Source organism: Gymnogyps californianus, chromosome 13 (assembly GCF_018139145.2).
Source record: "Gymnogyps californianus isolate 813 chromosome 13, ASM1813914v2, whole genome shotgun sequence".
NCBI classification, from domain to species: domain Eukaryota; kingdom Metazoa; phylum Chordata; class Aves; order Accipitriformes; family Cathartidae; genus Gymnogyps; species Gymnogyps californianus.
In genome coordinates, this window is record NC_059483.1 from 19,928,241 (window position 1) to 19,940,277 (window position 12,037).

General features: G+C 55.8%; 1 protein-coding gene across 1 annotated transcript in view; it reads left to right on the forward strand.

The window, feature by feature from the left end:
* The first annotated feature begins 3,711 nt into the window (after window positions 1-3,711).
* Window positions 3,712-12,037, forward strand: part of BSN (bassoon presynaptic cytomatrix protein) — a 94,480-nt gene continuing 86,154 nt past the window's right edge. Inside the window, 1 exon segment of the mRNA XM_050904597.1 lies at window positions 3,712-3,878. Coding sequence (XP_050760554.1) covers window positions 3,712-3,878 — 167 coding nt within the window.

A 12,037-nucleotide genomic window follows, 5' to 3' on the forward strand; every position in this document is an offset into this window, starting at 1 on the left:
TCTTCAGCTTGGAGACATGGGACAGGAGATCCCCGCTTGCCCCCACGGCTGTAGCAGGGCTGTTCAAGCTGCAGGGAACAGACTTGGTGAGGTACCTCGCTACAGCACTCTGTACTGTACAAATCTGATGTTTCCTACTTCCAGCTGCCTCAGCCTGGAAGCCTCAGTACCTGGGCTGCCTAAAAACATGTCTTTAGGGAACAAAACATACCACCGTGCACACTTGTTAACACAACTGGCTTGGGAGCATTTTCCTCCCTGTTGCAGCTCAGGGTGGAGGGCTGAGCTCAGGTGCTGAGCGTGGGGTGATGGATGTACCTTTGGTGGCAGCTCTCAGGAGACGGGCCCCTGCCGCAGGGAAGGGCTGCGGTGGGGTGAAGCCGTGATTGAAGTGGTGCCGATCCCCAGGGCAGCCAGCAAGGCAAATGCCTGCAGAACACGAGCTGTTTCTTGCCTGCATCACTTGGGGCTGACTGCTGAACGACATGGAATGGGTGGAGAGTCTGGAGGAGCGTGAGAAGAGGGTTCAGAGGGCTGGAAAACAAGCTCGGGGGGGGAAGGGATGGGGGAACTTAATCAAGCAGAGTTAATTCTGGAGAAGAGAAGCCTGGGAGAGGCTCTGCAGTGAGCCTTTTACTGATCCTCTTGCATGGTGCCCTTGTCTCTTCAAGGTTGGTACCCTGTGTGCGTAAAAAAAGTGACAGACTTGCTCTAGATCTCTCTGGCCTGAAGCAAGTTCAGGGCGACCCTTTCAAGAAGGCGGCAGTGAAGGTCTGGGTGCGTGGCTGGTGAGGGATGTGGGTGTCCATGTTGGGGTGCTGGAGAGTTGGTGATGTGTCTATCCATAAAGGTAGAGCTGGTCCCAGCCTGCAGTGGAGGGATTGAGAAGGGCTTTCGGGGCTGTCCTGCTCTAGCCCTGGTTTGGGGACCTGTCAGAGCCAGGGGGAAAGCATTTGCATCTGATCAAGCCAGCTCTGTCCCCCGCTCAGCGGCAGGCCTGGGCTCCAACCTGCCTGCAAAGCTCAGCCCTATGGGCTGTGTAGCCCAGTGCCCCCCCTCCAGCAGGGACAGCAGTGTCTGCATGAGCTGGTTGGTATCTTTGTGTTCTGTTCCTGCTGGGTCTGTTGCCCACCATTACTTTAATCTGATTTCCATTTGAAAATAAACTCATCCTGGGCCAAAAAGTTCTCCCGCTCAGACTGCGGTGAGCAAAGGACCTTCATTTCAGCATCGCTCGGCGATGGCTCTGCCCGCTGCGTGCCTGGGCAGTGTTTTTCTCCATCTCCCATGACCTCCTAAGCTGGCATCGCCCAAACTGCGTTTCCTGGGTTTTGGCACCAAGGCGAGTTTAAGCTTGAGGGCCTCAGCTGGGCCGTCAGCTGCTGGGCACCGCCTGAGCTGGGGCGGCTGCTGGCGGCTGCTCAAACCTCTGCTGAGTTTAAGGTGGATGTTTTTGAGTCTCCTGTGTTTGGGACCGCCCCCTTCTGCCTGGAAAACAAAACACCAAACCAAAACTTTTTTTTTTTCCCCTGTTCTGGCCATCTTGTCAGCCCTGATGCCCTTTCATCCATTCCTGCACTCCCCAGCTTCCTCTGTACTTGCTGCTTTTGGAAGTTGCTTCTGATGTGTTTTTGTTCTGTTTTATTGCACTTAGGCATTGCCCCTGCCCTAACTGGAGCCTTTTTACTCTTGCTCGGTGATGATTTTGGCTCCTCAGAAGCTGCCTTCCTCCTTATATTACACACTTTACGCCCTCCACCTGGCCCCGAGCAGGACAGCAGCCAGCCCTGGCCACAGGCACGGCTGCTCCCTGGGCTGGAGGGGTGCAGGGGGCATGAAAGCCGGTGGAGAAGGGGCAGAGGCCGTCGCCTGGGGGCACGTCGGAGCCAGTTTCTATTTCTGTGGAATCAGAGGTGAGACAGGACCCAGTTTCATGTTTATTTTAGGATTTAGCGTAGCCTCTGCGTGTGTTGACTCACAGCCCATAAAAAGCAGCTGCTGGCACGGCTTGGGCTGGTGTTGGGTAGTGGGAGCAGCACCTCGTCTCCGGCAGGGCTGGGGCTGGAGCTCCCGGGGGAGGCAGCTCTCTGTGCCTGCCGCGGCTGGGGACCTGGGGGTCGGGGGGGGGGGGGGGGGTGTCCTTCCTCTGCTGCCCGGGCAGCGGGGCAGGGGCAGCAGCAGGAGAGGGAGCGTGAGGCCGCAGGGTGGCAGCCAGGGATGGGCGGCCCCCGGGCAGGCAGGGGGTGCTGAGCCCCTCGGAGCAGCCTCTGGGCTGCAGTGGCTCAGCTCTGCCCCGTGGCACGGGGGGCGGCGGGAGGAGCCGTGCGGGCGCCCCGTCCCCCTGCCTGCCTGCCTGCCTCCCGCGGGAGCCCTGCTCCGCTATTGCCGGCAGCTTTAATTATCGCTTCTTCTCATTAACTACGGGCGAGATCTGGGTGAGGTGTAATTGCGCCATCCCCGTGCATGGCGGGAGCCTCCCAAAGGCACCTCTGCTCTCTGACCTCATCAGGCAGTCTGTGACCTCATGCAGAGAGGACACACATGTAGGCTGACCTAATGGGGAACGGGGGTGCTGGTTGGCTGGGCCCTGTGACCTTGGGAAGCTGGCGCTCACTGGTGAGCCGGACCTTAGGGAGAGCCTGTGAGCCCAGTGGTTGAGCTCTGTGACATCATGGAAGAGCAATGATGGTCACTGGCTGAGCACTCTGTGACCTTGTGGGGGACTGGGTGGTTGTTGGTTGAGGGCTCTATCACCTCATCAGAGAGCCCGTGAAGGCTTGCCCAGTAGGCACTGTGTGACCTCACTGGGGAGCCTGTGACCTCACAGGGAGCTGCATGCTCATTGCCTGGCAGTGAGTGACCTCCTGGGACAACCCATGACCTCATGAGGTAGCAGGGTGCTCATTGGCCAGCGGTGTGTGACATCCCAGGGCTGCCTGTGACCTTACAGGGAGCAGAACAATCATTGGCTGGCAGGGTGTGACATCCCAAGGCAGTCCATGACTTCACAAGGGCATGGGACACTCATTGGCTGGCAGAGTGTGACATCCTGGGGTAGCCCATGACCTCATGGGGGAGGAGGGTGCTCATTGGCTGGCAGACTGTGATCTCCCAAGGGAGTGGAGAGCCTATTGCCTGGCAGGGTGTGACATCCTGGAGCAGCACATGACTTCATAAGGGAGGGGGAGGCTTATTGGTTGGTTGTATGTGACATCCTGCAGCAGTCCGTGACCTCATGGGCGAGTGGGTGCTCATTGGCTAGCAGGGTGTAACCTCATGTGGGCGTGAGCGCTCATTGGCCGTCGGGGTGTGACCTCACGGGAGACAGGATGTTCATTGGCTGTCAGGGTGTGAGCTCGCGGGGCGCCGCCTGGCGGGCGCGGGCGCTGCAGCGCACCGATTGGCCGGTGGGCTTGGCGGGGCGGGGCGCCCCGCGCGCCCGCCGTCGCCTCGCGCCGCCATTGGCCGCCCCAGCGCACGCCCGCGGGGCGGGGGGCACGTGCCGGCGGCGGGGGTGGTGGCGGGGGGGGGGGGGGGGGCAGAGAGGGCGGGGCGGCGGGCGGCGATTGGCCGGGCGGCGCGCGTGCCCGCGGCGCGGGCGGGCGCGGGGCGGCGCATGCGCGGGGCGGCGGGGCAGGCGGCGATGGCGGCGCGGGGCTGATGGCGGCGGAGGCGGCGCTGCGCTGAGGGAGCGGTCCCGCCCGGCCCGCCATGGGCAACGAGGCCAGCCTGGAGGGCGGCGGCGACGACGGGCAGCTGCCGCCCGCCGCCGCCGCCGCCGCCGCCGGGGCCCCGCCGCCGCCCGCCGCCGCCAAGCCGCCTTCAGCACCGGGCGGCGGCGGACAGCTCCCGGGCAGCGCGCCCGCGCCCGGGCCCAGGTCAGAGCGCGGGGGGCGCGGGGGCAGCTGCACGGCGAGCGGGAAGGCGGCAGGGCCGTGGGGTGCGTGGGCAGGAGCAGGCAGGGCGCGGAGGCGTGGGGGCGTGGGGCGCGGGAGCAGGTGGGGGGCGGGCAGGTGTGGGGGCGCGGGAGCAGATGGGCTGTGGGGTTGTGGGTGGGCACAGGGTGGGGCGTGGGGTGTGGGTGCTGGCGGGGCGCGTGGGGTGCAGGCAGGCGCGGGTGCGTGGGGCAGAGCTGGGTGCCGATGCATTGGGCGTGGGGGTTCGGGGCACGAGTGTTTAGGGTGTGGTGGGTGCAGGGTGTTGGTTGCAGGTTTGTGGGGTGCAGGTTGGGGTGCAGGGGGCGGCTGGGGGCACGCAGGCAGGAGCTGCCGCTTGGGTGCAGGTCTGTGGGGTGCGTGCAGGCAAATGCAGGCAGGTGGGGTGAGAGAGGGGTGTGCAAGGGGCGCGAACCGATGGGAGATCAGGGTGCGGCTGTGTGGGGTGTAGGCAGGCAGGCAGGAGAAGGCAGGGGGTGCGGGCAGGCAAAGGAGGTGGAGTGGGGCTTAGGGAGAAGACAGCAACACCCAAGGCAGGTCACTGCTGGAGGGTGCAGCCCCAGGGGAGCTGGCAGCTCGGGGACGCCCATGGGTGCTGGGGGAAGGCAAGGGTGTGGTTTGGGGCTGGGTGCGGGAGAGGGACGGTATGCCCTCGGTGAGGAGTGCAGTGTTTTGAGGGGCAGGAGAAAGGTGGGTGCTGCCCGGTGGGCAGAGGTCCAGCAGCAAGGGCCGGGGCGGCCACAGGGGGAGCAGGGTTAGGAGGAGAGAGGGATGTGGTTCGGGGTTGGGGAGCCCAGGCTGGGGGGGTCCGGTCAGGGTCAGGGGACGGTGCCTGGTGGCACACGGCTCACAGCACTGGGGCGTGCGAGCACCCCAAACAAACACGGCCACCCCGAACAAACACGGCCACCCCAACCGGAGCCGGCACCAAACGGGAAAGGCCATTATGTAACAGGAGGGACGTGCAGCCCTGCCAGGAGTCATCGGTGCAAAACCTCGCGGGGAGCCGTGCCGAGCCGCTCTCCCTCTGCTAGGCAGCTCCGGCCGGGAGGGAGATGCTTCGGAAGCGGGCGTGGGATTGGAGATGCTCCTTTAAAAAAAAAGCAGATCCTAAAATATCATCCTCTCTGGAAAAATAAACGCGAGGAGCAGAAAGTTGCACAGAGGGACGCGGGGGACTCGGCGGGCAGTTTGCCTACGGCGTGTGGCCGAGGCGGCGGCGTTTCGGGCTCTCCGCCTCGCCCGTGCAGCAATGAGCTCTGCTTGTGTTGCCGGTCGCGTTACTTCCAACGGGGAAAATGCAAGCGGGAGCCCGAACGGGAGGCTGCGGTCTCGCCTGGCGGTGCTTTCCTCTCGCTCCCAGCCGACAGGCTGCAATCGCTGCTTGCAGCCTACACCTTAACATCCAGATGGGATTCAGGGATCAGGGTGGCCGAGCTGTGGGCAGGCTTCGCTTTGTAAAATCACTGTCAGCTTTTACACAAGGAGCGTGAAAAAATACCCCTGAGTGAAATTGTGCCCGTTTTCCTTTATGTTTTTTCCAGTTCCCTTTGCTAAAGAGTCATCGACCCCTCTGCTTCAGACTCTGCCAGCGAGAAGTTGTTCATAGGCTGCTCGTAACAATTTAAAATTAAATACCTGCAGGGCTATTTAGGCCGGTGTAACAAGATCAGCCGAGGGAGCTGCGCAGATCTGCCGTCTCTGTCCATTTTTGGTGCTGCTTCGGGGCTCCCCCGTTACTGCCCAGGGTCTGCGTTTGCTATCGTACCGGGGCTGGGGGTCCCGGGGGCTTTGGGGGTCCCGGAGCACACGGGGCTGGCGGGGTGAAGGAGCGCAGTCCTGCAGCGCTGACCATCCTCGCTCCTCTCCTGCCAGAAACGCCGGGTTGGTTTTGCTGGCCATGCTCGAGCCCTCGCACACTGAGCTGACGCTCCTGCCCCTCCTGGGGAGCTGCTGCCGGGGAGCTGCCCTCCCTTGCAATTAATTAATGCAATTAAAGAGGTGGGCCGTGCGGGGCTCTGCGGGCTGGCGGTGAAGGAAGGCTGCTGTGGAGTGGCGGTGGGATGGAGAAGATGCTGATGCGTACCAGTGTTTAAAAACTGAGTGTGGGAGGGCTGTGGGGAGCTGAGATGATAATGCTGAGGGATTTTAATTCAAGGTAATGAAGTGGAAATGAAGGAAGAAACAGGCCTCAAGAAGAAAGTCGTCTTTATGAGATGCAGGAGTGGGCACATAAGATAGACCAGATGTTGTAAAAGGTTTAGCAAAGCACGGCTCGTGCTGACCGAGCAGCGAGTGTGCGGTGCAAAAAGAGCCGCTCCAGAAATCCCAAGTGACAAGGGAAAGGAAAGCAAATTCCTCTCAGTATTTGGGCAGTTATTTTTTTTTTCTCTGAGTTAAGTAACCTAAATCTGTATGCAAGTCAATGAAAACCATAGTAGTGTTACTTTTCTGTGTAATTTTTCCATAACTTGCTTTGTGTTGTACAGGGAAACAGTCTGAATGCTTTATATGTGGTGGTACACTGGATTTCAGGGTCTTGTGTTTAAATTCATAATAATTGTTTTCAAGAAACTATGCGTACGCCACGGAGAGACTTCAGAGAGTAGACAATGTTCTGTAGAAGTAACGTCCTCTCACCGGGTTGCAACATCTACCACTATTTATAAACTTTGATTTTCCGCTTGCATGCTTTGGGTGAGGCACGGCGGAGCCGGGGAGCGGCGGTGCTGGAGGATGAAGGGAAGGTGGGTGCAGTGCTCGGCTGTGAGACGGTTAGGCTCTGCTGGCGGGGTGCAGCTCTGAGAAAGGCAAACGCAGTGCAGGATTGCATCAGGCGAGGCATTTTCAGCGCAGATGAGAAGACCTTACCCTTGTGCAAGGCGCTGCTGGAGTCTCACCTAGGGGGGTTGTGCCCACCTCTGGTACTCTGGCAAGGTGATGCTGAATCAGAGGAGGGAGGGAAGGGTTGCTGCTAGTCTGCCCGGACAAACAGAGCCTCTCTGTCCTGAAAGGAGATGAAAAGATGGAGCGTTATTAATCCGTAGGATCAAAGGAACACAAATTGGTTGCGGATGCATTCGGACTGAAAACTTTCCAGCTGCCTGGCGGTGGAGTCCTGGTCTGCTCCTCCAAAGAGACCCCCTAAGCACAAGGGACACGCTCATTTTACGGTGCAGTTGATGGATTGATGAAAAGGGGTTGGATGGCAGAGCAGGGACAATCCCAAGTTTAGAAGCGTAGCTTGAGGCACGGTGCTTTAGGTGGATGGTTTTCCTGGTATCCTGAGAGAGACTTTATTGCTGTTTCTGATCATATTTGTCTGTGCCTGATTTATGCCTGATTCATTCAGGTTTTCGGTTTGTCTGCTGCTCAGCTGTGGAGCTCGTAAAAGACTTTTTTTGATGCCTGGATGCATGAGCTAAGGCTGAAGAATGGGAGAGGGGAAGAGGGTCGGTCTCCTGGGAAGTGTTGAGGACCGGCCACAAATAGACGGGCTGTCAGTGGGAGCAGCGGTGCTTTTAGCATCACCATTTCTCCGGAGCTGGGAGATGCGTGTTGCAAACAGCCAGGCTGGCTGCTGGGCTTCAAGGTCGGGAGGAAGTTTTCTCCCATGGCATGCCAGCAGAGACCGCCGGGACCTTTGTTCTCCGTGATAAAGAAGCCACTTTACTGAATACCCCAGAATTTCTCAAGCTTCAAAGTAGGCTTGCTGCAAGTTGAAGGTCTTGAAGTGACCAAGAAGGGAAGTTTCCAGTACTGAGTGGTAGCACCTCCCGCGTGTGCTGCAAGCGCTCCCCCAAAGCCTTCGCTTGGCTTGGAACGGCAAGTCAAGTGTTGATCCAGTTTACCCTGCTGTACATTTAGCATCAGTCTGTTTGGCAGGTGGTGGAGTGTGAAATAAAAAATCAGGTGATAGGAAAGAGTATAGTAGAAACAGGACTGCAAGAAGCAGCCCTCCAAATTAGAGAAAATAGCTCAACTTTGGAAAAAACGTTAGTGCAGTTCAGATGCTCCATTCTGCCCACTTGCATTTGTTGCTTATAGGCTTGTTTTCTTGCCGTGAGTACCATAGCAATAATAGGTAATAAGTATATATATAAAAGTAATTTAAAAAAAAAAATCAGGTTTGCCCATTTCTTTTTAAATGGGCACTTTTCACAAGCTTGCAGAAACGAGCAGTCGATGTTCATTTTCATATAACTGTGCTAGAAATAAAACGAGGTTGTGTGATGGAAAACCAGGCTATGGACAGGGATCGCACTTGTCTGGAGAGCCAGCTCCGTATTTGTTCCCATGCACTGCTGTCCCCAAAGAGACTGAGCCCTGAGCAGGACGGTACAGAGACGTCACCATTAGAGGAATCACTGGAAAACCTTTTCCTCAAATATTAAAATAGCTTTTTCCCGGCCTTTTGCTGAACTGCAGACTGGCACTCTGGAAAAGCCTGCCACGCACCCACACTTAGTAAGTATTAGCTTATTTGCTGTAAGACATTTGGAGGGTTAGGAGCGAGCTGAGGCTGGCTTTAAGTGAGGAGGGGAAGAACAGATAGGCAATGTTTCAAGCTCATAAAACTTGCGTGAGCAAAATAAAAGGTAAAAAGAGGAGCACAAAATGGCTTACTTGACAGATCAAGTCAAAATATTTGCGGTGTTAAATATCCCACTGGGCTTCAATTCGTCTTCCTCTCCCGTGATGGGCAGGCGGTGTCAGCTGCAACGCGTCTTCCCTTTAGCAAGTGGTGTTTTACATACTTTTGATAGCTCTGACAGCAGCCATTAGGCCACTGAATTTAGACGGCACAATTCTGGGTGCTTAAGTAACTCCAAAACCTCTTCTGTGAACATGCTCATCAATATTCAGAATGTTTGGCATCAAATATTAATGCCTTTATTTCCAAAACAAATACACAGATTTGCAATCCGCTTCACAGGTTGGGGTTTCTCACTGCTGAAAGCAGCCTGGGTGTTATGCTGAAGGCATGCCTCTTTACCCCGTGCTTTTGCTGTGCGAGGGGCTCCTGGACGTACCTATGGCGTCCGCTTCTGCTCAGAAGGATGTGGAAGCATTTGGAAGGATTGATTTCCTTCGCTCTGTCGGCTCGTGCTGGTTGAAAAGTCGGAGGACTCTTTGGCTCCTTCTTGCACAGTTTGCAGCTACGGCAGGGCCGCTTTCTGTGCGCTGAAATCCCGAGCACTGGTGGTCAGCCTCTTCTGCTGACGCTCAGGAGCGGTGCCGCAGCTCGAGTGACCGCATCCGTTGGGGCCGGTGGGTCCCTCCACACCGGGGGTTGTGCCGAGCGGCGCGATGGGCTGGCTTCTGCTTCTCCGATGCGCCTGAATAAAACTGTTTCTTTTCTCTGCTGTGTGAATTGAGCACGTATTTGATGCTTCCCATCACGTTTCCAATTCAGTGCAAACAGATACTCAGTGCTGTGGCATATTCCTGCAGTTTATACCGGTTTGGGGAATACTCGATGTGCGTCTGGACACCTACCTGCCAGAAAAATACAGCCTGCCTGCCGCAAACCCTGCCTCTCTCTGCAGCCGCCTTCACGGATTCCCCGGCTGGGGCTGGCACTATGTATGGCTCGCCATCGGCCGAGGGTGTTTTTCTAGTAATCCTCTTGCAATATCAGACTCGTTTCCTAGCGTATGAGATGCACCTTCGGAAGGATGTGACAGGCAGTCAGGGTGCAAACAGTGTTTCCTACAAGCAGGTAGCTCGGTAGGGTGAAATGGGCTCCATGGCAAAGGCGTTCTGGTTTTTCACTAAATGTGGAAATCAGATTATCACGTCGTCTTTGCTGATGAGCGCCACGGCTCCTGGATGCTGCTCGGGTTTTTTTTGGCTGGTGAGTGGCAGCAAGTGCTGATGGTCATCCCGGTCCCACACATTGTAAACTGTGATGAGTGTTGCACGTATTTTCTTGAGATTGAGATCGTCGCTGTTGAGCCATCACTGTGTTTTCAAACGTCTGTTTGAATGACAGATTTGTTATTTTTGCATCAATCTATGAGCACGACTGTTCTTATGAACAGGGTTTTTTTTGTCTTTTTTTAGTGCCTGGAGGTGCTGAGCTTCAGCGTGACCCCGAAGCGCTGCTGTGCAGCCTGTCAGTCATCGCTGGGCATGCTGTACCGCTTTTCATGTCACTGATGCTGAAAAGTTTTTATAAATACAGTGAGCTGGCTCCTCGCTGAGAACACCCAGCACCCCCAACAAGAGAGACAGTATCGTTGCATCCTATTAACGCTGGCCTGTGATTTACAGAGAGGCTGGAAGGCATGTTGCTGGGGGGCTCCTCACCCGTACTCTGCTCATATTTAATGTCAAAGATGACTTAACTACGCTGGTGATGGTATCTCGCTGGCTCTTGGCCTCTTTATAGCTTACTAGTGTGTGTTTGATCTTGAAGATAGACCCCGGCCCCATTAACAGACTGGGGGCAGTGGGTTGATGGGGCAGGAGACAGCAGCTCCCTGCCCATGCTGAGCTCCTCAGAGGCAGAGGAACATCATCCACCAAGTCAAGAAAAGCTGCTTCTGAATGCAATTTTTTTTTCCTCACTTTTTTTTTTAAAGTGACATAGTTTGGCTTCAGACAAAAAGCGATGGTATGCCATCCAGCCTGACTTCTGGCACTGGGTGGTAAAGATTGTCATGATGGCTAACAAAGGTAAAACTAAATCTGGAGTTCAGAGGTCCAAGCTAGCCAAATGGCAATGAAATGTATATAAACAGTGAGCATAAATAAGTGTAGCAGCAGTTTACCAGAGGGTGCGACGATCACACAAAGCATAAATAAAAGCTTCACCTCCTAAAATATATGGTCTCCCTCAGCCCAAAACCATAGTTTCTGCGATGTACAGCAGATTAGCTGTCCATACCGGCTTTATTCCCCCTGAAGATGTGATTAAATAGTTTGGTGCATTCTCTTTTGTCAAAAATGATTTAGTTGTGTTTCTAGGTCATTGTCTATAGAGGAAAAATGCGTGTATATTTAATGCAGTAAAGTGTATTAGGCATCTTCTAAGAAGAGCTACAACCAAAGAAACCCTCTCCTGCCCAGTCCGTTTCTCGAATATCAGAGTCGCCAGACCTTTGTCCTATCCCTGTCCTTAGTGTCTCCTGCGGCAGCAGTCCTTCTTGAAAACTCGTTGCTTACAGGTCGCCTCAGCAGCCTGCCCTTGTCCTCCTCTCGCTTCCTGACGTTAGGAAGAGCCTTTACCCCAGAGCAACCCAGATGGACGTCTCCACTCGGAGCCCGTTAGTGCTTGCTGATGATGGGCTCAGTTGTCCAAGAGCCAAGTGACTGGAACAGGGTGTGTAAAGTACCGGTGGGCAAAGGCAGGAGCACAGGACCGGAGGAGACCTCTGGGCCATTACCCACTGGTAGACACCATTAGTACCCCGTCATGTAGTCCCACTATCAAGGTAATGACTAAAATCTCAAATGAGATACTCCACTTTGCAAAGCCAAAATGCAGCTTTGATTTGCCTGCGGTAGTCCACGTGTTTGAGACATGTGGCTGTAGGTGTCAGGACATGGGTCCTGACATGCACATGGGTCAGGACTCGAAGCTGAGCGTTTGGAGATGATGTGATGGTCCTACCCTTGTCCACCATGCCCCTCTCCTCCGTGTTCACAGCCAGGCAGCAGGTGGTACGGGACGTAAGGAAGGGACATCTTATCGACACCAAGTCTTCTCACTGCATCGCAGTTACGCAGTGACTTCCCGAGTTGCAGCAAGCTCTGCACAGGCTTCTCTAACCCATGAGAACCTCTTTCCCACCTCCCTGAAGACTGTTGAGGCCGTCCCTGTGTTTCTCTGCGTTTTCTCATTCTCTGTGAGCGGTCTTCAGTGTTGTGCTGTGACTTCAGCCTGGGATGTCCTGCAGCTTCTGAACCCCCGTGTGAGGTGCAGGCTGATACCTCCTGCCTGTGACTTGCTGCCTGTCCCACCTGCAGTCATCTGCCTGAGCATGCTTAGCTGCTCTCCACAAGAAGGGCATCTCCTGCCCTCTTCTCGGAGGGTTTCCCCCTTTTTTGACAGTTATAATGCAACCTAGAGCAAGCAGATACTGTGTGACTCAAAG